Source organism: Clupea harengus, chromosome 14 (genome assembly GCF_900700415.2).
Source record: "Clupea harengus chromosome 14, Ch_v2.0.2, whole genome shotgun sequence".
NCBI lineage: Eukaryota > Metazoa > Chordata > Actinopteri > Clupeiformes > Clupeidae > Clupea > Clupea harengus.
In genome coordinates, this window is record NC_045165.1 from 24,145,158 (window position 1) to 24,169,132 (window position 23,975).

Consider the following 23,975-nt stretch of genomic DNA (forward strand, 5'->3'; position numbering starts at 1 on the left):
TGAGTGAGGAGGGCGACATCTTTTCCTAAACATTTCCTAGAACTTCTCATTTTGGTACATGCTGAATGACCCATGCAACCCTCCTGTTGGTACCATGACCATCTCAAAAGTGCAGTAAGTAAGAGTTTCAGTAAGATCCTCTGCCATTTCACAATGAACCTAGGACTAGCTGTTTGAATGGTCACCATCATAAATGCGTTGGATATGCCCTGGCAAGGTCAAGAGGTCATCAGTGGGCTCACCTGTAGAACTTGAGCGAGGGCCCGACCGCCAGCAGCACGAAGGGCACCACGGTGTAGCAGATGGCGATCTGCGTGCCCGCCCACGTGATGATGTCGTAGACGAGCCTGTGCGTGACGGTGCCCTGGAAAAGCGGCCTCACGTTGTGCCTTACCTGCGGAGAGGAACAGGGCAAGGAAGTCAAGCATATGCCCCAGTCACCAGACAACATTTCTACCAGCAGACAAATGGATCTCAGGTTGGAACTCAACCTAGAATTATACACCTCTGTGCTCATCTCGCCAGACTTTTGATCCAATTTTGACATACTCTCACTGGTTTACATTCGAAATAATTGAAAGAAAAAAAGACCAGGCATTTTTGCTCGAGCAGAAAAGATGGATTCTGATGAGGTGATAAAATGATCTTGACATGACATGCAAATTTCAGAGCTTGAACACCACTTGAACAACGGTTGAGCAAGTTGAACATGTGTGATCATGTGAGTCCGTTATCTCCTGATATTGTAGTAATAGATCAGCTATGGTAATGCATCCAAAGCAATAGTAAAAAAGTGAGCTATGTTTACAGGCTCGCATTTCCCATTTCTGAACAGTCTTCTATGTTATTGTCTGCACTTTACACAGCAGAAGAATAAGACTTTGCCCAGAACTCAGACACTAATGAGGGCAGAGACTGAGTGAAAGGCTGAAGCTCAACGTAACCATGAAATCAGGGAGGACCACACTGAGCCCTTCAATGTGAAATACAGAACCAATTTTTCCAGAGGTATTTGTGAGAGAGAGAGAGAGAGAGACAGACAGAGCGAGAGATACCATCATCAAATGACCTAGTTTTCTGACCAAAGCGAAACAGAGTTAGTGAGTGGGTTTCAAAGTTACTAACAGTCATCATTACAGGATGACTCCATTTCAATCATCTTAACAGAGTGGAAAAGAATCGTGGAGATGATGATCAGCTTCAGAGCTTTCTGCTGATACCACAGTAACTGCAAACTTTTTTTTTCCAGAAGTTTGAAGGTGTTCCTCAGTCTGCATAAATCTCCATCTTCTAATACTGCTGCTACCTTTTTTCTCTTTCTACGCTCAGAGCAAAAAAGGTTTTCTCTTCATAGGGAACTACCGAGAGTCCCTTTAAGGAACCCTTTAAACCAAGAAGCTTTGAAGAACATATTTTCCCAATATTATATATGCCACGTGACAGCCATGAGAACGCACACACCACTTTCTGTGGGGAAAGACTAAGATCCTCTCCTCATTTTCAACACAACACCTGTCCCCCCCTCCATGTCTTCCTAACTAGATTTTTTATCACTTTCACAGCACCCTCTTTCTGTTCAACTCTTTCCCGCTCTCTCCGCCCATCCGTCCTCCCTGCCTCTCTTCCTCCTCTCACAGGCCCCTGTCCCTTTGGTTTTACTGCCTGGTTTGACTCCCGCCGGCAGCCTCTGGTGTTTTCTGTCTGACTCCTCTTGTTAAACCCAGCAGCGCATCACCTCCCATTACTCCCTCTGTCAGGTGAGTGACTGGGCCTCCGACCCACGGCTAACTAATGGCTGAAATGGACCATTTACAAGCAGGCCTTTTCCAGGCCATTTTCTGGCTGATAGTGTTTTATAAGGGGCTGTAAAAGGCTGCATTAGACATCAATACATCAGGGGCTGTTTTGGGGTTGTAATGGGATATGGATACACGTCTACCATTTTATAGCATTAGAGAAAATAATATATAGCGAAATAATACGTCAAGCTTTTTATAAGCATTCAGGGTCAAGATTTCTGTCTGCTGTGGATCCAAGTTTGTCAAGCTTAGATCTATGTTCCTCTGAAGGTCAGACCTACTGTATCCAGTTCACCCTACATGTGTGTGTGTGTGTGTCTGTGTGTGTCTGTGTGTGTGTGTGTGTGTGTGTGTGTGTGTGCATGCACGTGTGTACACTTACTGCCCGAGCTGCCATGGTCATGGCAATGCCAGTGAGAAATGTGAGGTAGTAGCCAGGGTATACGCCATGCCACACCGCCGACAGCAGGAAAGTGGCCGCCGTGGGGTTCATGGGACAACGCTCATAGCACACTCTGAAGAGACAAAACACACACACACACACACACACACACACACACACACACACACACACACACACACACACACACACACACACACACACACACACACACACACACACACACACACACTTCAATCAGTGCTGCTGTGCAGGGTGTCTTCACAGGTCACATTAAGTTCTGACAGATTGTCCTGTAATTGGTCAAAGAAGATCATGTGAAAGACACTTTTACCTCTTAAGCCAGAGTGCTGTCTGAATGTTCCAGTTGTCCAAGAACATCTTGAAACTGGTGGCGAACTGAAATTTCAGAAAGGCGTAGATGAGAAGTTAAGAAAAAAGAAAACACTGCTCACACACATCACGTATGTAACCTGAATTTACTCCAAAGGTAGTATTTATCTCCCAACACTAAGAATAACATTGCCAGTCTCTAGACAATACTGTCGCACCTCAATGTCCATTATTCTCAGGTTTGATATTAAGTCCCATCTTGGCGTGCCGTCTTTGTTGTAGCCGTTGAAGCCAAATCCGGCAGCGTTGTTGATGGCATCAGCTGTTGGGTGGAAAAACATTAGACCAATTAGCTTAAAAGCTCATTGCACAGGCATGTCCACTTTACGCACAGTGCCAAATAGTCTGAGACTGTCATTACTTCTTCCAGCCAGCAGAGGGCAGTACAATACAAGGCAAAGGAAGAAGCACAACTACTGTGTCAATCGTGACTGTGCAAAGCAATTTATTTATTTATTTTCCCCCACATCACAAGATTGGTAGCTGTGTCAACAGAACTAAGGGCAGTCATAAATCTCTCTATATATTTTCCCAATATATGCAAAGTGGATAAATAAAGCCACCACCAGGCTCAATTGCTAGAGGAGTCGTCACGGCACCTACCCAGCGTCCAGACAAAGAAGTACTTTGGCCGCGTGGCCAGCATGGACAGGTAGAGGTAGATGACCTGGACGTAGAAGGGCGAGGTGGCAATGAATGTGTCGTCGATGACGTGCTCCACCGGGAACACCCTGAGCACCGCCAGGTAGACTCCCAGCGAGACGCCACACGTGGCCAGCTTCCTGATGACATCATGCTGGAGAAAAAAGAAAAAAAAAGCAGTAGAAATTACCCCCCCACAATCAATGCAGTTCCCTCAGCATGACCATTAAATAATCAATTCATATACCTGGAGCCATCCTCTTACCCGCCCTACCCTAAACAACTGAAGCGGTCAATCTGAACAAGCAGAACATGTTCGAGTTGAAAGTTCTCTTGCAGGTCACAGCAGATTCCAACGTGATCATTATCAGTGCAGTGGTGCTTAGCGATTGTTTCTTTTTTTTCCACTCTGCTGAGTTTCCCATCCTAGCCATGGTGGTAGGAGGGCACAGGGCCGCCTCCGTCTGGGGTCAACTAGTGCTGCTCCAAGCCCTCCAGTGCAGGCCTCCCCCCCCCGGCTGCATCCCTTTATCCTTCCTGGAGACCGGTACCCAGGGGAGACGCACTAAGCTCAGCTCAGCCCAGGCGTGATGAGGAACGTCTCTCCATCATAAAGATGTGAGCTCACAAAACAGAGCTGGGAAAGTTTCACGCGGAAGAAAGGAAATTGCCACCTCAGCGCACCACACACACACATGCACATACACATACACATACACACACCACACACGCAAGCAGCACACACATAAAACCCTCCCCCACAGTTCATTTGAAGCTAACTGAGTCATCAGCTGCTTAATTGGAAAGCAATTAAAACCTAACTGTCTGATGTGGAATGATTCCTGGGTGAACAAGAGTATGGTTGGAGGGGTGGTTTAATCATAGCTGACTTGATGGTCAATGAGGTCTGGCAAGGGCACCGAACGGTGCAACTATTCCTCGGCATAAAAACAATATCGGAGAAAGGAGAGATAAAATGATGGTGGTAATCAATCATGGGGTGGTTTTAATAACGTCCTCGCTCCCCGCGCCACACGAGGAGGGCAGCGAGGTTGGTGCCGAAACAAATGAACCTGGAGATAAGGGTTGGGAGGACCGTTGGACCTGGAATGAGGGTGGGGGATGAGAACAATACAAAATGCTGACCGTGTCTTCACACGTTTGTGTTCAAAACAACAAGAGAGAAGGTCTTTTATCATGCCTGGAATGAGGCAACACCTCTCTTCCCAGAGGGCAGCAGAAGACCTTTTTGTCCTTTCCACAGCTAGTCTCAAACTGCCTCCTCCATTCTCTCACAAAAGCTACGGTATGCATAAGCTTTTCCCTGACCTGGGTTAACTAAATACGCTGGTGAGACGAGGCATATTTCTTCACAATATGCACATATGTACTCTTGAGGACTGAAAGAAATGCGAGACTTTGAGAGAATAGGATATTGAAATGGCACAGTGGAAGTAGTGAGATCCTTAACTGTTCAGAACAACTTACTCATTTTAGCAGACTTTTGCATTTCAAATCACTATGGAGCACAGACAACGCCTTGATTGTTACCTGCATTTTCTTTCTAAATACTGGAATCTAGTGACCTTGCAATCATCCCATCTATTCTCCAGTTAGAAGAATATGAGCTATTCAGACCTTGACCCGTTTATAAAAATTGCACAACTTGTGCTCCTACAACAATACATACCTAATCATGGCCATCTTTGTGTAAATCAAAGGGTAGGGACAATTTGTAGATGTAACACTCGGACACCTCTTACTAGGTACGTTCACAAAGTTCAATCTCTCTGTAACCATGGCTGGAGAGCTTAGTTTCCACATTAAAATCAATGACTGGGAATCTTCTGACAGTCAGTAACTCTACTGGGCTGGGAGTGCTGGGAGTTCTGGGGGGGCTTACCCTGGGAGATGGCTCAGTCTGCTTGTATTTCCCGTTCTCTTTGCCATTGGACTCCAGGTGTTTGGGCTGGTAGGCTGTTCCCTCCACAAAGGCCACATAGTCATTGTAGGAGCAGGTGGGGCCTGCCAAGATGCTCATGAAGTTACAGTTGTAGCTTAAGTACTCTAGTAAGCTGGGCATTTTCCTGCAATGCAAAGGTCACACAGGACAACCAGTATAAATAAGATACAAATGTGAAACATCACATAGGGGTGAACTATGCATAAACAGAATAGAATAAGCACATAAAAGTGCAAGACGTACAAAGCTAACAATCAATCCAAATCAGAACCTACTGATCCCTCTTTGGGCCCAATTAGTTTTGTTTTGCATGCAAATTCAATTGTTAAATCAGGGTGAGGACCACAACAATGACTATTTTCCATTCAATATAATTTGTATCATACACCGCTATTAAAAGTGAACACAGGGACAGGGACAGGGAAGAGGAGGGAGAACTTCTAATTTGCCTTACAACAATATTTTCATCAAATTTAAATACAAATTCTCTTCAATTCTACAAAAAAAAGAAAGAAAAAAAAAGAAAAGAAAAACACTGAAATCCCTACCCCTAACCCAGGTTTAAAGTACAGGGCATAACATTGAGCATACCATACACCTCAGTCATGAACATTCATACAGTCATAAGAGGGCCATTAGCTTTGAGAATGTAAAGGAGAGAGTAGCAAAGCTTTCTGGACTGAGGGTAAAGTCTGGTTCTAGGCTGCTGGTTGTATGGCCTGTGCACGGTGAAGAGGGTTGAGCGGAGACCACTACTCCTTTGGCAAAGGTGAGCGGTAATGTCAGGGTGAAAGGTGACTAACTGCTAATTGCTAACTGCTACAGTGTGGGTGGCTCTTAATGGTGCTGCCAACTCACTGTGACTTGACCTGCTCAAACAGAACATGTCAGAGCTACAATTCAGGTGATACTATGGAGATAATTACAAGAGAAGATCATTGCTTAAAATGGAAAAAGTGAAATAATCCACACTAGACTAAAACAAACAGCAATGCAGAATGGAAGACAATGAAAACCGAGTGAGAGTAAGTAAGATGCTTTTCAAATGAGATGATCATATGATAGTTAGTTCATTTGAGACGTGACCAAACACAAGGAATGTTATGTATTATTAATTTTGTTTATTGCTTTTGTTTTAATTAGCCGGTAATTAGCAGTGTCTTGTCTCCCTTCCCTCCCAGACTGACACTTCCCTGTGAGGACACCATGCAGTGCAGTGTGAACGTGCGGTTGCCAGGCAACAGCCGTGAATCCCGCCGCACACAACTCTGAACTGGTCTGCAGCATTTCCAGGCTGCTGCGTATTAGCTGCTGTAATTGTAATCAATATGAGGAGCGGAACAAGAAAATAGATGAGAGGGAGACTGAATGATGAGCTAGTTGTGTTTCTCATCACAATTTGCCCTGATGAACTCATCACCTAAAGGACCTAAAGGCACGCAAGTGTGACCATCGGGCCAAATGTATTGATTAGACCTCTGAAAGTATATCCATAATTCAATGTTTGTTCGTTTTGTTCACTATGAAACTAATGCGAAACACAGGGAATTTATAGTGTTGCTGACTGACAAATCTGTGCTTTGACGCCATCCAAATTCTTTGGCAGAACAAACCTGTCTACTTTAAATCCATGTCAAGACACTCAAACGGCATTGGGCGAATACTGGCCATGTCTCTGAAGCGTGGTATTTCAGTAGGTGAACTTTTCCAACCTAAAGAGAGCACTAACATACCTGTGCCACATACCTTACAGCAAGAATCTTCTGACTGGGAGTGAGTTGCTCATCCTTACGTGCCAAACCTGAAGGGAGAGAGAGAGGAAGAGGGGGAGAGGGGGAGAGAGGGAGGAAGAGAGAGAGAGTGAGATGGGGTAGAGAGGAAAGAGGGAGAGTATTATAGAGAGATCTGTCACATAACTTGAAGAAGCAAAATCACAGTTGACTGAAAACCACTCCACCCAAAACAAACTCTACAGTGAAATGATTTGCTATATGGAGTTTTTTCCCCCCATGACTTGAATTGCAAAATCCTATCGCCAAGTCACAGGTCACCACCACCGAGAACACTCTGTGAGTGTCTGAGAGAGACAGACAGAGAGACTACGAGAGAGAGAGAGAGGAAAAAGAGGAAGAGGGAGAAAGAGGAAAGAGAAGATAGGAGTGTCAGGGTGAACTAAGGCCACGATGGCTGGGCACCTCCCCGCCTCCTCATGGTTGCATCCTCCGCTCAGGGCTTCCTGTGATTCACGCTCGTCTGCAGAAGCACCCCCACGTCTCTCTCCCTCCACCCTCTCTCTCTCTCCCTCCATTCCTCTCTCTCCTTCTGGCAAGGCCACATGAGCAACTGTAACATTCTTCAGAGTAACGTCACGCTCACCGCAGCCTGTCCACTCTGATCACAGGCTGACCGTGGAGAGCAGGCTAAGGCCTTGATTATACTCGCTTGCGGACGCATAACCAGGCTGTACGGGACACCACGTACGCATGATTGTTCGCGCACATTTTTACTGCATTTTGAGTCTGCGATTGCGCAGTTGGTGCCCTTGTAGACCAGCGGCCGCGCAGGCCCGTCCCACCATCGGACCAGTCACAAAACATTGGAGGGTACACGGACGCCCGCACAGAGCTGCGCATACACTCTGAACTTGACGTCACGCAGACCCTAGCGGACCCCAGTGTATTTGTGGACACACAAAGTATAAATCGAGCCGTAAGGCTTCTCTGTCCTCCGACGATCCCCATCGGAGCGGCATGAAGCTCGTCCACAACGGTTCCTGAGGTGGCCTCGTGTGGGGTGACTTTATTTCTCACGAGGAACCAGTATGTTCCAGTGGGGGGGGGGGGGGGGGGGGGGGAGGTGAAGAGCTGCAGTCGTTCATTATGCTGGCTGTGCTGAGATTGCTATGGATTCATCTTCTCACTCAATCATGAAGGGAAAAAAAACACATCCCACCCCAGAGAAGCTGAATCTGGGGCACCTGGGGCTCTGAGGCACGAGCACACACACACACACACACACACACACACACACACACACACACACACACACACACACACACACACACACACACACACACACACACACACACACACAGAGAGAGACAGAGAGAGAGAAAGAGGGAGAGGGAGAGGGAGAGGGAGAGAGTGCCCTTAGATGCCTCTCCGTCCCCTCACTCACACTGCAACAGGGAGGACCCTGCAACTCATCCACTGGAGACAAAAGAATACCGACACCGAATGCTATGAGCTTGGAATGCTCGGAATTTATACAAAACAAGGATAAGCAGATCTTATATATGTGCTGGTGTTGTGTATTACAAAACAAGGATAAGTAGATCTTATGTGCTGGTGTTGTGTATTACACAAAACAAGGATAAGCAGATCTTATATATGTGCTGGTGTTGTGTATTACACAAACATGTTTTGGCTCAAAACAATTGAAGAAACATTTAAGGAAAATCCATATATATTCCTGTTGTGCTGAGCTGTTTTACTTGAACAGAAAGGTGAAAGATTTAGTTGTGTTGCCATGGATCTTGTGTGAAAACACCACTGCTATACTATATTATAACAGAACTCTATTTTACCTCACACGTTAAACCTTTCTTCTGCTGAATCTCCTGTGTAGCATATTCAGATATAGTAAGGTAGAATACACAACTCAACATAATGGGTAGGACTGGGGGTCTGGTTGAAGGTGTACAGTGGGGCATGTTAGGAAGGACAACAGTATGGAGTCTACCTAGGTATGAGAGGTGGGAGGGTCTGCAGACAGGAAAGGTCTGTCTGACCATTTGAATGGTAATAGACGTGGCGCTTCAATGTGTGAAGGCTTTGGGGCCAGTTTACTTAATTAATGTGAATGTTCATTCTTGTGGGGGACGGATTCACATGAGTTGAAAGTATATGGAAAACACCAATATTCTTTAAACTGGAGTTTAGTGCCTGCGTCATCAATGACCCCTCAAACGCTGTCTGTCAGACAGCCACAGTGCTCATCCATCTGACACGTGCACACATTAAGTGTGCCAGCATGTGTCTGTGTGTGTGTGTGTGTCTGTGTGTGTGTGTGTGTGTGTGTGTCTGTGTGTGTGTGTGATTCCCCATTTATCACCACCATCCCGCAGATAACGAGATTAGCCACATAATCAGCTCCCAGGCCACTACATGGCTGGTGCTCAATCATTTGTGACCCACAACAGCACACACACACACTCACACTCACACACACTCCAGTGGTCCAGCCTCCTCCAAAGCACAGCAGCCTCTCCTTCACTGTGGGACCTCACAGCAGATCACACACACACACAGCAGCAGAACTGGACCTCATACTGATACACATGCAAGTGATGTACTTCTATTCTCTTTATATCCAGCACAATGAGGATCCCATAGAGGTAACTGCTCATTCATTTTTAACAGCATATCAATGTGTCAGTTTTAGGGATATGACACAAGTTACAAAAGATGGAGGGAGATTCTCATGAAACCAGCTGTAGTTTTAAAAGGAAAGATGCCACCAGCCCTTCTGTCCAATTAGCTCACTTGATGATGTATAACAGGAAGTGGAGTGGATGCCTGGGGAACAGAGGTGAAGGGTGAAAGGTGAAGGGGTGATGTGGTGGTGGTGGTGGTGGTGAGGGCTGAAGTGCTTGTGACCTCACAGAGCACCCAGAACCCAGGCCGAGCTGGCTGAGGATACGGCGAAGGGCCCCCTGTATTGCGTAAGCTCATTAATGCACATCAGCGAGCACGGCACGACATGTTTACTCTCCGCGGGCCAGCGCACCATTCCAGCGGGCCGCATCGGCAAGAGGGGAGCTGCTCGAAGCGCCGCGGGGCGGCTGTCTGGTGAGATAATAAGGGTGCGTCAGAAGACTGGATGTGTGAACCTTAGCTAGTGCTCTTCTCTTCACCAGTGGCTCATTCGAAATGAATGAAGAATAATAGCGAAATGACAACCAGCTGTAATTAAGGCTTTCAGGTGTAATTAAGTTCAAATTTGGAAATACTAAACATGCACCTGGGTCCAAGTACTCTAATGTCCAATGCCCTAGTGGCCTGAAGGCACTTCTGAACAAACAAACATCAGGAAAACATAAAGTGAAGACAACCAACATTGTCAGAAGTGTCTGCACTCTACCTTATGAGATGCCTATATATCTAGAAACAGACAGTGCCTACATGTCTACAGACAGACAATGTGTACTCACTGCCTGGCCAGCCTCTGTGCCACCCCACTCTCAAACACAGGAAACTAGTCAGAAATACACCCTACGACATCCAACAATAATAATTACGGTGCACCTCTATTTGAAAATGTGGTCCTGTAGCACTTAGTACTTGCACCAAAAGTGGCCTCTGCCAAGATATACTGGCTGACCATTAGGTTGCGCTGGAATTCAAATGTTAAATAAGTATAAACCAACGCAGCCACCCCTCTCACCCTCTGTAATGAGTTCCTCAGACCATGCACCTCTTCATACTAGATCTCCACTCAAGAGAGAAAATAACAATGTCACCGCACAGCCAACCCTCACAAGACTGCCCACTGCAGGCCTGGAGTCAATATCACTCCACAGCCAGATGTTCCCGTTGTATGTGGGGAAAAAAACGAATAAGGGCTGACTCCGCAAAACCCCAGCGCAGAGGTCAGAACATCTGGGGTAATGTCATCTAAATAAACACAGGGCAGATGTACTAACATGTTAGAGCCCATTTTAGGCGCAATTTGGTTGCAGCGTACAATTAAAACCATGGCGTGCTACGGACGGACAAACCACACCCAAATTAAAACCACATTCTGCCTACTGCAGAGGCACAGAATGACGAGTTGCACTCTTCCGACTTCCCTCGACCCATCCACCAATGCATTTGTTTAAAAGGAAGAGTTTTGGGTCAAATTATAGAAGCACAGGGAGTGACCGATTACCTATTCCGTTGTATGTATGTAAACTGTGGGCAATGCACGTCTGTTTTGCTGTGGAGATTTTCCACCATTTAAAAGCAGGTGCGTCAATAGGAAAAACGTCCAGAAACAATGGACTCAGTATTCTGAGCACCAGCTTTGCTCATTTGTACCAGGTTAAAAGCAACCTTCACTTTTGTCTGCCTTTTTATGTCTCTTTTTCACTTCATCCACTTCCCTACGTGCAGATGCCTGCTCCACTATTGAATTTGTTTGATATAGCCACACACACTAGTCCAAGCATTTTTTTTTTTGAGTGTTGAGTGTTTTGATTGCCCTGCATTTTCTCCCTGTTTGATGACACCTTATTAGCATGTGTATCTATTTCTTGATCGCTAAACTTTTGATTCCTTTTATGTCTGTTGGCGGTTCCGTGATCCCATTCAATTGCGCCCGTGATTGAATTATTCCATTCAGTTGCAGGCGCCGCAAATGACAGTCACAGGGCGGTGACATGCATTGATTATGCGTCCAGCTGCAGGTTAAGTCCATTCAACGTAAAATGAAAAGGCACTGCATGCGCTCTCTGCAGACTGGCCAAGTCACCGTTTCCGTCTCTAACGTGCGTACATCTGCCCCACAGTGTTCTGGACAACCCTGCACTCCTGTGGAAAACAGACATCAAATCACACGCAGAGAGAGAGAGAGAGAGAGAGAGAGAGAGAGAGAGAGAGAGAGAGAACATTTGAAATGTCATTTGAGCTTGAAATACTGAGGGATGTCTGCTGCACTTTCCAATCAGCGTGTTCTCGGTCAGCTTGAGCTTCGGTCAGCTCTTAAAAGGGCCCAATAAAGAAGAACAGAGCAGACAGGTCTGATAAAAACAGCGTGTGCTTACCGTCATGGATCTCAAACGCTAGGCAGGTTATCTTCTGTGTGATGACCATCATCGGCCTACAGGGAAAACACAAGTCTGCCGTCAGAAATCACCATTTCATATGAATGGCTAAGCCAGCAATGTCAACATCAACAAAATCCTGATACACCACAATCCTAGTAACGGAAATGGTTTCCATCTCATCCTGCTGGCCTCTCAGTTCTGCCTTGCATGAGTCCACCACGTATGGAGCTAATTGAAAAAGCAAGCCTCTCTTTAGCATAGAGATGAAGACGGAATCCTCCCGAAAAGACATTTATCCTCTCGGGAGCAAGGCGTGGGGTCTTTAGCATGCTGCACAGAGGACCCTATCAAAAACATCGCCCGGTGTTCATCCCTTAGGTTCTGTCTCTTCCTCACTATCTCTTCTTTCTTTCATTCTCATTCTAGGCCTCTTTCTAGTCTTCTTGACATTCATCTCCTTTTTTCATCACCCTCCCACTTCTCACCCTTTCCTCATTTTTTCCTCTGCAGAGTGGTTAGGTTATAGCCGTCACTTTCGACCCTTCTGACTGGCAAGCGTTATTCAGGCTTCCACACCGCAGACATCAATTGGCAATCAGACAGACGGAGCTCCAGACGAGTGTTTGTCAACCACAGCAGAACAGTTGAATTTGTGTTCCTGTTGCATGGGTGCACAGAGGCCTAACTATTGTTCTATGTTTTTAAACTATGGAGTTCATGGACTTGTGGTGTTGCTGAACTCTGATGCTATTGAGTCTTGACTCTAAAACGTCACACTCTAAAACACATCGACATAGCTTTCCTTCATGACATTTGTAACTAGGACACCATAGGCATATCAATGTCAGGTGCAATGTGTCTAGTGGTCCATACTTACCCAGTAAAATCTGCGGAGTACATGCCGTAGTCGAAGACGTAGACACGTGTGATTTGGCAGAAGGTGAGGTATCCCAGGGCGACTACAAAACAGTACCTGTGGGAAGAGCACGTAGTTTTAACCAAAGAAACACAGAATGACCTTTACACATATACACATAAATACACATATACACCTTGTGCTATGTAGGTTTACCTGCAACTTTTTATGCATGATTAAAACCAAACAGTATACCGTACATGCTCCAAAATATATTCATATCTACCCCACCACAAATAGCTGAAACCTGAAATAATACTAAATGAATGAGATCTACAACACCAGAGCTCATGCAGTGGAGAATGTATTATCATGCCACCTGGGGAAGCTCCTCTCTACACCTCTCTGTGATCAATCCTCACACTCCGAAAGTGTGCAACAGCTTTCACTGTGCGGCACCTGGGGAATTTAGGAGGAAAGTCTGGCAGTCAGGATATGCAGTTGGTGCAGCTGCATAAGGAGTAGGGCCATCTAATTCGCAGTTCTTATTTGAAAATGAAAGATCTCCCTGCATATTGACATGCTTCGTTTTCAGTCTAAGCCATTCTATTGTGGCGTCTCTTTATTGAAAGCTGAATGACACAAAAGAAAGGAGTGAATGAACACCACTAAGAGAGGAAGAAAGAGAGAGGGAGAGAGAGGGGGAGGGGAGGGGAGCAACTCTCTACATCCAGTGTCAAAGACATAAAGACAAAGCACACAACAATCGGTGGCTTTCACTCCCAACATGAAACAAAGCCTCCCTGATGATACAGCTGCCAGAATGTAAGCATTCGTCTCCACAGCACACAGAAGTGGAAGCCGTGATCAATGGAGAGGGGATTCCCAATCAGATAAATGCATCTTTGCTGTTGTTCATACGCACACTTCAAAGAGGGAGAGAGCCTGCTGCCTCTAGCTGAAGGCTTACCCACATTACAGCCTGGAAATCCAAATCGAACCAAATTCCCCTTTGTTGCCAAAAAGGTGACTGAGCTCAGACAGTGTCTGTTGATAACAAGGGTTACATCTGAGAGAAGAAATCCATTTGAAATAAGCTGGAGGCATCACAAGAACATTTTGCTCGGATTAAGTGGGAAAACATGCCTGGGAAAGATGGCAGATCCCAAATCTGGATTACAAAACGGGGTCCGTGCGAGGCCAGAGGAAGCCTTCTACATTGTTTGCGATTCTTCAAAGGGTTATTTGTCTTTCAACGTTACAGCAATTCTTTGAGTTCCGAACAACCTCCTGCTGGAAATAAACTAAAAGTGAGGGTAAACTCACAATGAACCTTTGTTCTGAGGTGGGAGCGCATCCTTGAGGCACTGTGCAACCCTGATGAGCAGCTGCAAACAGCTGCAGCGCGCTCTGCCTCCTACTCCCTGGCAAACACTGCCTGCATTGAGGCTCTGAATGTACCCTGGTGTATGGCCCTATGTGTGTGGGGTGGAGGGCTTGCTAAGGGCTGAACCATCCCATTTAAGATTTTCTTGCTGGAGCGCACTGATGATGGCTCGGGGAGGGGTGGGGGTGGGGGGAGGGGATCACAGGGAGGGGCCCACCCACTGTCTCTGACAAAGCCGGCCCAACACTGCAGTGGTCCTCCACGCGTTCAGCTGCATTCAGGGCTGTACCAGCACAGCCAAGACACTGAAGGCCTTCACGGGAGAACAGGCGAGTGCAATGCGTGCCCAGACACCCAGCGAAGAAGGGCTCCATTCTTTGGTACAGTAGGGGAGAATGTGCAGAGGTTTGCTCTGAGTGTGGGCTCACTGAGGTCATCAAGGGTGCATAGAGTTCGGCCATGGTGACCGTTCTCTCCTGGCTAGTCCAGAGTTGAATGGCAGGAACAGGCAGACTATTTGAAAGGGGGATCTGAAATTGTAGTGTTTGTGTTTCCTAAAATATCCCCAATCATGCTTCTAACAGTACAGGGACTGGATGACCAAGCACTTTGCAGAGGAACCTTGGGACTTCATATATCATACACTATATTAGGAAAATCCATTATCAAATATGCAACCATTGTTCTTTCAGGGATGCAGTACTGCGCAATGCAGGCCATAACACGTCAGCAATGAGGCAATGACCACTGTCTCAGAGTTATTACAGAGAAAAAGTTCTAGTCATTCTGACCTTACCATCTATGAACACTGGCCTATTCTAGATCTAGGAACATTGGCTTCTGTTCATTTTCATCATTACCGCGGTTTCTTACTATTGTTACTTGGGTCTGTTGGTATATCTTTTCAACTTGGATGAAAAGAATGTGATTGAAAAATACAACTGATTCTTCAAAGCGCACCATACAATTAATCAGGCGATGCACAGTTCCAAAAGAACATTAGTTCTGGTGTACTTTCATCATACACCAACAGCTGTCATTTCTAGACCAACGCAATCCAAACCACAAACTCCCAATTATAAGGCTGAAAGTGGATTTCTGGGCTATCTGATGAAATAGTTTTAATGAATGATGAAAATATTTATAGACAAGACACAAAACAAACATATGCACACAGGTGTGACCTATTTGTCATTCTGCCACCATCGCATCTCCCAACCATATACAGGGCATGTGTGTTTGCATGGCTGATCAAATATTTTCCCTGTCTCAGACACACACACACACACACCTACACAGAGAAAGAGAAAGAGAGAGAGAGAAAGAGAGAAAAAAATGTCTTCCATAACATACATTACAGACGTCTCATGGAGCTCATGGAAAGAAGCAAGCCTATGGTTCATCAAAAGGCAACATGCATGAAAACATTTGATTATAGTATGAGAGACATGATTGTTCCATGAGAATCATTTTGTAAAACCGTAAAACAAAAGTAACATTTACAGCTAGTCCTAAAATCACTCATATCCTGACTGCTTGAATGCAAAGTTGCCATTGTCTAGCTGACACCATGCCCAACAGAGACTCTGGAGCAGAGCTCGGCCAAATTTAAATGTTTCCATTCCAAGAGAACCACACACACACACACACACACACACACACACACACACACACACACACACACACACACACACACACACACACACACACACACACACACACACACACACACACACACACACACACACACACACACACACACCTCAGTGGGACATGGCAGCCTTTGGCAGGTAATTGTGGTGCAACCTCTTACCCTAAAACCAGGCCTTTCCGGCCTTTTTTTTCCTTTCAGCAATTGAAAATCCCTATAAATGTTCCAATAATCAGTACACTTCGCTTCAAAATGAGCTGCCACCGCTGCCTTATAGATGTGTTACTAGTGCTGCCATCAGGTCCTGCACTCTTCAGACTGGGAACGGGCTTGGCCTTAACTGTGTGGGACAGGGAAGAACAGGAGTGTACAAGGGAGGTGTCCAGGCATGTCCAGATGAAGAGGATGGTCAGGTATACAGGTGTTGATAGCCGTTGTGGACACACACGGACACACACACACACACACAAACGTTAACACACAACTTCTGCAATATGGGGCGCGGTGTGGTCCGTCCTGGCAAAGAAAAATAAATCAATGCTAAAAATCAATGGACTGTGCTTATACTAGGAGCCTTAAGATGAACACTACAGAAAACAATTAAGCTTATTTACAACCCCCCCCCCCCCCCCGCTGCCCCCCAGCCAAAGAGGTTCTGAGTGGTAAAAGGCTAAGCATGCTGCACTACCGCAGAAGGTGTGTGTGTGGCCCGTTTCGAATCCTACTCAGCTCCCGGTCTCATGTCAAACAGAATACTATATGATCTTAGCTTGTTAGCGACAGAGCCTCTTTGATTCTTCCTTGTTACAAATGGAGCAACAACGCAAGAATCTGCACACCAGGGTGTCTTCTCCGGGTGCCTTTGGGACAAGTGTGGCAGTTTCCAGGATGAGACACCTGCGATAACAGTCATCCAACAGAGTTGGATTTGCCTTATTGCTGGTATTTCAGTTAAGTTACTCAAACTTTTCTGAACAAAATCCTTCTCCACCTAAGCAAACCAAGGAGTAGGTTTTCATGATTAGGAGCGAGTAGTGCTTGTTTATAATTTATATATAGTCTTTATTGAACAAATAACTGGAACATAATGACATCTGTAATGGTCAGACAGTACTTCCATGACTGTAGTACATCTACTTACTAGTTTTTCAAAAGAGATTGGAATTCTCCTTGATGTTATTTTGAAAGATAGCAAGATGGCTGAGTGGTATTTTCTGGGAAGATCAACCAATCAAATAGGGTCTGTTAAAACCAACACTAAAGAAGCTACTAACAAACAGACATGAGAGAAATGCTTCTGTCAGAAAACAGTCAAAAGACCCAGAGCTCCCAGTGAGGCGTCTTCAGCAACATTATCAGCGGAGGAGAGAAAGACAAATGGCCGCTGTAGATCTGCTCTTTCAGAGATGAATTGGCAAAGAGACAGAGCCACCTGTTCAGCATTCCAAAAGAGTTGAGCTTTGACTCCAGTGCTTCTGTGCGTGTTGTTTAAATACGGCCTTGTAACACTCTACGGAGAGATGCCACCTGCAGTAGCAAATACCCACCTGCGTGCAGAAACTCCAACAGACATGTTTCTTTTCTGGTTTCATTTCAAAAATCCGATTAAAAGATCTCTCACAAGAGAACTTCTCCTCTCATCTCTTCCCCTCCCTTTTCTCAGTCTCTTCCCCTCTTCTTCACATTTCCATCAGCAACATTGTTCCTTTACTTGTGCTGTTCACATCCACTAATTAGCAAAGTCATTAGCTCTTGCACAAGTGCTCGTCGGCTCGTCGTCATACTTGATTAAGCACGGTAATTGAAATCAGTGCAGTCGTGAAAGGGGAGCCTAGATTACAGGGTGACACGAGGTGGGACAATCAATAACCCGATTCAACCCTGCAGCGGTACTGCGACTGCGAGAGTGAAAAATTGCAATGTAACGTATTAAATCATCACGTGCACTTGTTGCGACTGTCTTCCAGTCCAACCACATATCCAAACAAAAGTAATACAAGCCACAGTTGTGAGATTAGCATCCACCAGCAGGTGGAGCTATGCAGTCTGCTCACAGAACAAGGGCAGAGTCCTACATCCAGAATGTTCTGCCAGATCTCATCGCACATGTTCAACAAGTGCCTGGGGTTCCAGGAAGAAATGGCATTATATAAAAATATCCCCCCCCACTCAGTCATAAAAGACAGAGTATGCAGTTACACGCACTGCTGGTTTATTACTTTGGTGGGCCAGGCTGAAATTACTAAACAATGTACTGAGGGGGGGGGGGGGAGTCTGAGCAAGCGAAGGAGTAAAACAGAGAAAGATAAGACAGAAGGCAAGCAAGTTAGTTCCTTTTTTTTACAGTAAGCCCTTTGTTGCAGCTGCATGCTTTTGTTATTTGCAGAACTGTTGCCCCAATAGGGCGGACCCAGCTAAATCTTACAGACATTAAAAATGGAAAGGTTCGCCTCGAAAGCGGGTCAAATATTTTTATGGTATTTGTCACGCTCCATTTCATTTCTATGGAGGGCTGCTTTGTCTTGCTGAGCCTCTGTGACTCTTCAACTTGATAATCAGCCGTAGGTACCGTAATACAAGTCAAGGAATCTCCATTGTAGCCACGAGGGGTGGCTGGGCCGAGCCAGCGAGACAGATGAATGAGTAGGAGAGGGGGAGGAGGAGGGAAGGGGAGAGAGGGATGGCGGGGAGGTGTGTGTGTGTGTGTGTGTGTGTGTGTGTGTGTGTGTGTGTGTGTGTGTGTGTGTGTGTGTGTGTGTGTGTGTGTGTGTGTGTGTGTGTGTGTGTGCAGAAGAGGTGGAGAGGCCCCAGCTTTCAGCCAGCTGGAATGGGGCCCAGACTTCCCCCCTAAAAACAGTATTAACTCCTTAGCTGCTTTTGGAGGCAAAACCAGGCAGCTAATCATGAGCGCCCTCCCCCAGTCCTGCTCGCTCTCTGCCTGTATACCTCAGGAGGGTGGGGTCACTCAGGAAGCTTTTCAAAACGCTTTTCTTTTCTTTTCTCCCCACCTCACACCACAATAGCGACACTTCAAAACATGCTTGGTGCCTTTAATCAGAGTGAGAGTGGCTCTCTGGGTAGCTGCCAGGTCAGACTAGCTAATAAGAAAGGACCCTGCTGACCCTCTTTTCTCTATTCTGTTTTGGACACACACACACACACACACACACACACACACACACACACACACACACACACACACACACACACACACACACACACACACACACACACACACACACACACACACACACACACACACACTTTTAATGCAATCTTATTCCTCCTGGGTGCTGAGCTTTGCTCTCCGGTCTATTAGAGGAGTGTGACTACCTCCGAGAGCCGAAGAGTCACGTTGTTCTTCTCTCTCACACACACACACACACACACACACACACACACACACACACACACACACACTTCTTCTGTCCTCTTTCCCATCTGAAATTGACATGGAATGGGCGTGTCTACAACCTCTTCATCCCTATGGACTGGCTGTGTTACACCCAGCAGGGGTGGATCAAGAAATGAAAAAAAAAATTCTTGTGACATACAGTAGGATAATTAGCATGTTTTAAATTGTATTATATTTTCATCACGAGTGAGTGGTTATGAGTTATGAGTATGATAACGTGGTGATGATCCAAAAGAAAATCTTGAAATGACTTTATGCTGCAGAGCATTCCCTTTTCTATCGTCGTCTTGACGCCTGACATTCACAGAGAAGCTGACGACATGAACGCCTGCAGAGCACCTGTGTCGCGTCATTAGCATAGCATTCGAGCCTGTTTCATTGAGCACGCCTGGGCCTTATTCAACAGGGGGCTTTTCTTCCTAGTGTCACCACAGATGGAGCTGAAGTGAGCAGCTGCTGGCCCAAAATGCCCCCCCCCCCCAAAAACAAACAAACAAAATCTCCATACCCACTCTGTGTGTGATGTGTGTTGAATAACCACAAAAGTCTGTTAAGAGTGTACCACCCACACACACACTATGGGTAAAGACTTTGGAGTTACCCTGCTCAAAGGTCTCGCTGAGAGAGGGTATGAAATGTCTCTGCTCACTCAGAGTAAAGGTGCAGTTAAAGTTCAAACCGTTTCACAGCTTCAGTTTTGTCGTGATCATTGTGCAGTTATGTTAAAGGTTATGTTAATGGCCGATGCCCCACAACTTGACACTGCATTGCAATCCTGTGACACTGACAGTTTGAACCCCCTTTTACCAAATGTAGACTTAGGCCGGGACCACACACTTTCAGGGACAGTTCAATATCAGCATGAGAAGTTAAACCTCAATGAGATTTGACCCTGTATACGCAAAGCAACTGGTAATAAAATTGGTTCAGCTAAATAAATGTGTCATTTCTCCTACCAACCAACATTGGGACATGGCAACTCCAATGAAAACAAAACAAAAACTACTGGAATTCAAGTGTTAAAAATCATGCTATATGTTTTAGATATCATAATTTAATTGTTTATTGTATTATTAAATAAACAGCCGTGTTAAATTGAGACACACCTTGTCATAGACTTGTCTTAATTCTAAATGACACTAGTCCCCTGAACAGAAGCCATAATGGATTTGGATGAGTGTTTTCACATCTCCATTCAATTCCAGCAAAGCTCAGCGATGGATCCTCCACCAGTCAAAACACCCTTCACATCTACCTCTCATCAGAATCAACACTTCTCTGGGATACACACAGAGAGGACACCCAGCCACCCAGGCCAATTTCAAAGGGGTATTTGGATGTGAGTGGCACCATGGTCTCTGCTCTGCTCAGTGTTTCATGCTTATGGGTAAGCAGAGTTCTTTCCAGAGAATTCCTCGCCAGGGACAATTCAAATATACACAGGGCAAACATGCAGACAGCGTATCTCAGGGGTGTGTGTGTGTGTGTGTGTGTGTGTGTGTGGACTGCTGCTGTGCAGTTGACACTGGCTGCAGACCAGCAACATGGAGAGTAATCATCACTGACATCCAACTGCAGCAGCCATGCAGCAGTCATGAGCACACTGCACTGCACTGCTTCATTGGTGAGGAGAGGCAAGGAGCAAAAACACTTCAACAAGGCAATGAGCAAATCACAGTTACTTGGTATCAAGGCAATGAGCAAACCACAGTTACTTTGTATCAAGGCAATGAGCAAACCACAGTTACCTTTGTTTCAAGGCAATGAGCAAACCACACTTGCCTTTGTAACAAGGCAATGAGCAAACACTTTCGCCCAATGGAAGTCATAAACTGGCAAGGATCGATGCATTCGAAACTCATCTGCTAAACAATGCTAGTCTGTTTGTGTCCAGGATCTCTAAAACAGTAATGTAACAGAATACCTACACACATTAACAATCAGAATAACGATCATTAAGGGTCAAGCCACTTGACTAGTCACTTATCTGCCAAGCAATCCAATTTAAAAAGTTGATAGCTCATAGATGGAACCAGCTTGTTTTGTGGACTAGTGATTTCATGCACCATTACCCTGTGATGCCATTAGACCTAGGAGTCCCATTCGAACTACAGGAAACCCCACACTGAGAAGGATACTCACTTGTGCATGTGCTCCAGTCCAGCGAAGATCATGATGCCATACGTGACGCCACTCTGGACCAGGAAGTGTAAGGCATACCTGCGAAAGCAAAAACAAAAGTGAGCAAAAAAAAAATAGTAATGCCTGGTACGTTACCCTAGTGTATGATAGATCGCAATGACTGTCTGACATCGTAAAATGGCCATGATCTACATTCAATCTGAACTGAATCGTCACATTTAAGACGTCTTAAAATGGTCACACTTTGAACTCAATATGAGCTGTATCATCACATGATAACTGATCCTGCCATTTCCTCACACTAAAGGAGTACCCCACCAAAGATCCACAATAATGCCACAGGCTATCCTACCACACCCTTAATCAGCACCATTCTTATCTTTCTATACCCAGGAGAATGAGCATAGACCAGGCTCTGTTCAAATTACCTCATCACATCGTTACATAATAACCGTCCATAAAGCCATAAAGTCATAAAGCCTGACAGGAAACGCCGCCTACGTCCACGTTGGGTTCCCGCTGGTTTCACATCCACTTTATCTCTGACCGGTCCACAGCTCCTGTGGCTCCAAGTCGTCTCCTCACCTCTCGACCAGAGACCACGCACAACAAACAGGAGCTGACCTTTAAAAGCCACTGATAGTACAACAGACGGCAGAGGGCTGAAGGGCAACACTGTGACGCCAGCAGCAAGTAGAGCGGCAGGACAAGACAGAGTTTGAAAGATGACAAAACAAGGGACTCTTCACCAAACAATGGGACCCCACTGCCACCACTGCCACCACTGGGCGACGTTCTAAAGGTTCTATGCCATCTCATTCATCCTGAGGTCTGGAAACTGAGTGTGCATGAGGGCAGCCTGCGGTTGGAGTTGAATGATATCACTTGTATCCATCTCAAGGTCACCTACAGAGAAATTAATAGGTTTGTGTGACAATGTGACGTCACTACACATGAGTATGTGCTCTGACTGCCATACCAACGAGCCTGGCTCTTTGGCGTTGCGGTCAAGAGTGCATGTTTGGCACCCTGTAGACCCGGGTTCGAGTCCGGGTGGGGTGACTACGCTCTCCCTTCGCTACAAATGGTGTCAAAAGTGGGATGGCTCGCTGTGAGGTCATCGGAGGCGTGCCCGTAAAACTGTATGAGGGACCCCCAGGTAGGTTGACCCCTGTGTGAGGGATCCCATAGATGGGTGAAGCACTTGTGTGTGGGGCGCTCTGGATGGGAGAAGTACAGTTGGTGGATGCGCAAGGAATGCCTGTGTGCGTGAAGCGCAAGGAATGCCTGTGTGCATGAAGCGCGATGGTGTGCTTCCCGAAGGTGAGGGCAGTGTGACGATGTGCCGTCACTACACATGAGTATGTGCTCTGACTGCCATACCAACGAGCCTGCCTCTTTGGCGTTGCGGTCAGAGTGCATGTGTGGCACCCTGTATACCCGGGTTCAAGTCCGGGTGGGGTGACTACACTCTCCCTTCGCTACAGTTGGTCCGTAGAGGAGCTTAAATGCAGGAATTGAACACTTTTTTTTTTTTTTTTTTTACAAGCAACCAGTTTTGGTAACATGTTCAAATTCATTTCGTTGGTGTATGGTCATGTGAAGGACATACCCGCTAGTCGCCCAGGCTATACACGATGTAGTTCGTTGGTCAGGGTCGGAAACCCCGGAAAAATATAACAAAAAAGTTAAAAACACGTCAACTATATCGCCAGAAGACACAACTTAGCATGCTGGCAAGCTTGTATCAGTTCTAACTGTGGTGTTGCTGGTGTTTGCAAGGTGGTTGCCCTTTAGGTGGTTATTTTGCTTTAGACCAATATCAATACTACTGCTTTATAGACGCTGGCACTTGTAAGGCAGAAATGGATCTTTGCAGTGGAAAATCACAGATGGCATTCTTCCTCTAGTAACTTTTTATTTGGTGGGGCCTGGGTGTTGGTTTATGGTGGCCCCAACAAACATTCCAGAGATGCACGGTCCCAATTGTTGATTTTCCCATCCCCTGCTGAGACTCTTATCTCAAACCTATGTGTCTGGTTTTCTCTCTGTGCTTTTCCAGGCCAGGGTGAAACTAGGGGCAGAGAAATGAGTGTAAGAGTGCTAAAGTGAAATATCGCATTGTAAGATGATTTCTTTGTCATGTTTGGGTTCATTTTAATGGTCTCAGTTTGTGTAGGAAAATGGTCTCAGTTCTACAGCTGTATATATTAATTAAAACATAGATATCAGAGACCTGATAATTCTGGTCTCTGTGAGAGTGCAAAGGTATCTCTCTTTGGAGGGGGCTCACCCCAATTTTGGGTGAGAACTCCCTCCATTTAGTTGTTAATGTGTGATTCTCATCTTGAGAAACCTCTTATCTATGGGGGTAATTATTAGGCCAGATGCAGGACTAAAATGGATACTTAAGGGTAAGACAGTCAAAGAACTTGGAGCATTCCGTCTTCAGATCTCCCTCACATCCGTGTGTGTAGTCACTTCGAAGCAGCCAGGTATGTTCATGTTCTCTAAGTGTT

General features: G+C 45.8%; 1 protein-coding gene across 1 annotated transcript in view; it reads right to left on the bottom strand.

Annotated features, from left to right (window-relative positions):
• The window catches only part of mboat2a (membrane bound O-acyltransferase domain containing 2a), a 61,926-nt gene that overhangs the window by 4,870 nt on the left and 33,081 nt on the right, over positions 1 to 23,975 (bottom strand). Inside the window, exons 3-12 of the mRNA XM_012823129.3 lie at positions 21,457 to 21,534; positions 12,883 to 12,978; positions 12,003 to 12,058; positions 6,944 to 6,998; positions 5,138 to 5,321; positions 3,196 to 3,388; positions 2,751 to 2,854; positions 2,534 to 2,598; positions 2,182 to 2,314; positions 243 to 394 (exon numbers count right to left, since the gene is read on the bottom strand). Coding sequence (XP_012678583.2) covers positions 243 to 394; positions 2,182 to 2,314; positions 2,534 to 2,598; positions 2,751 to 2,854; positions 3,196 to 3,388; positions 5,138 to 5,321; positions 6,944 to 6,998; positions 12,003 to 12,058; positions 12,883 to 12,978; positions 21,457 to 21,534 — 1,116 coding nt within the window. The remainder of the gene's footprint in view (positions 1 to 242; positions 395 to 2,181; positions 2,315 to 2,533; positions 2,599 to 2,750; positions 2,855 to 3,195; positions 3,389 to 5,137; positions 5,322 to 6,943; positions 6,999 to 12,002; positions 12,059 to 12,882; positions 12,979 to 21,456; positions 21,535 to 23,975) is intronic.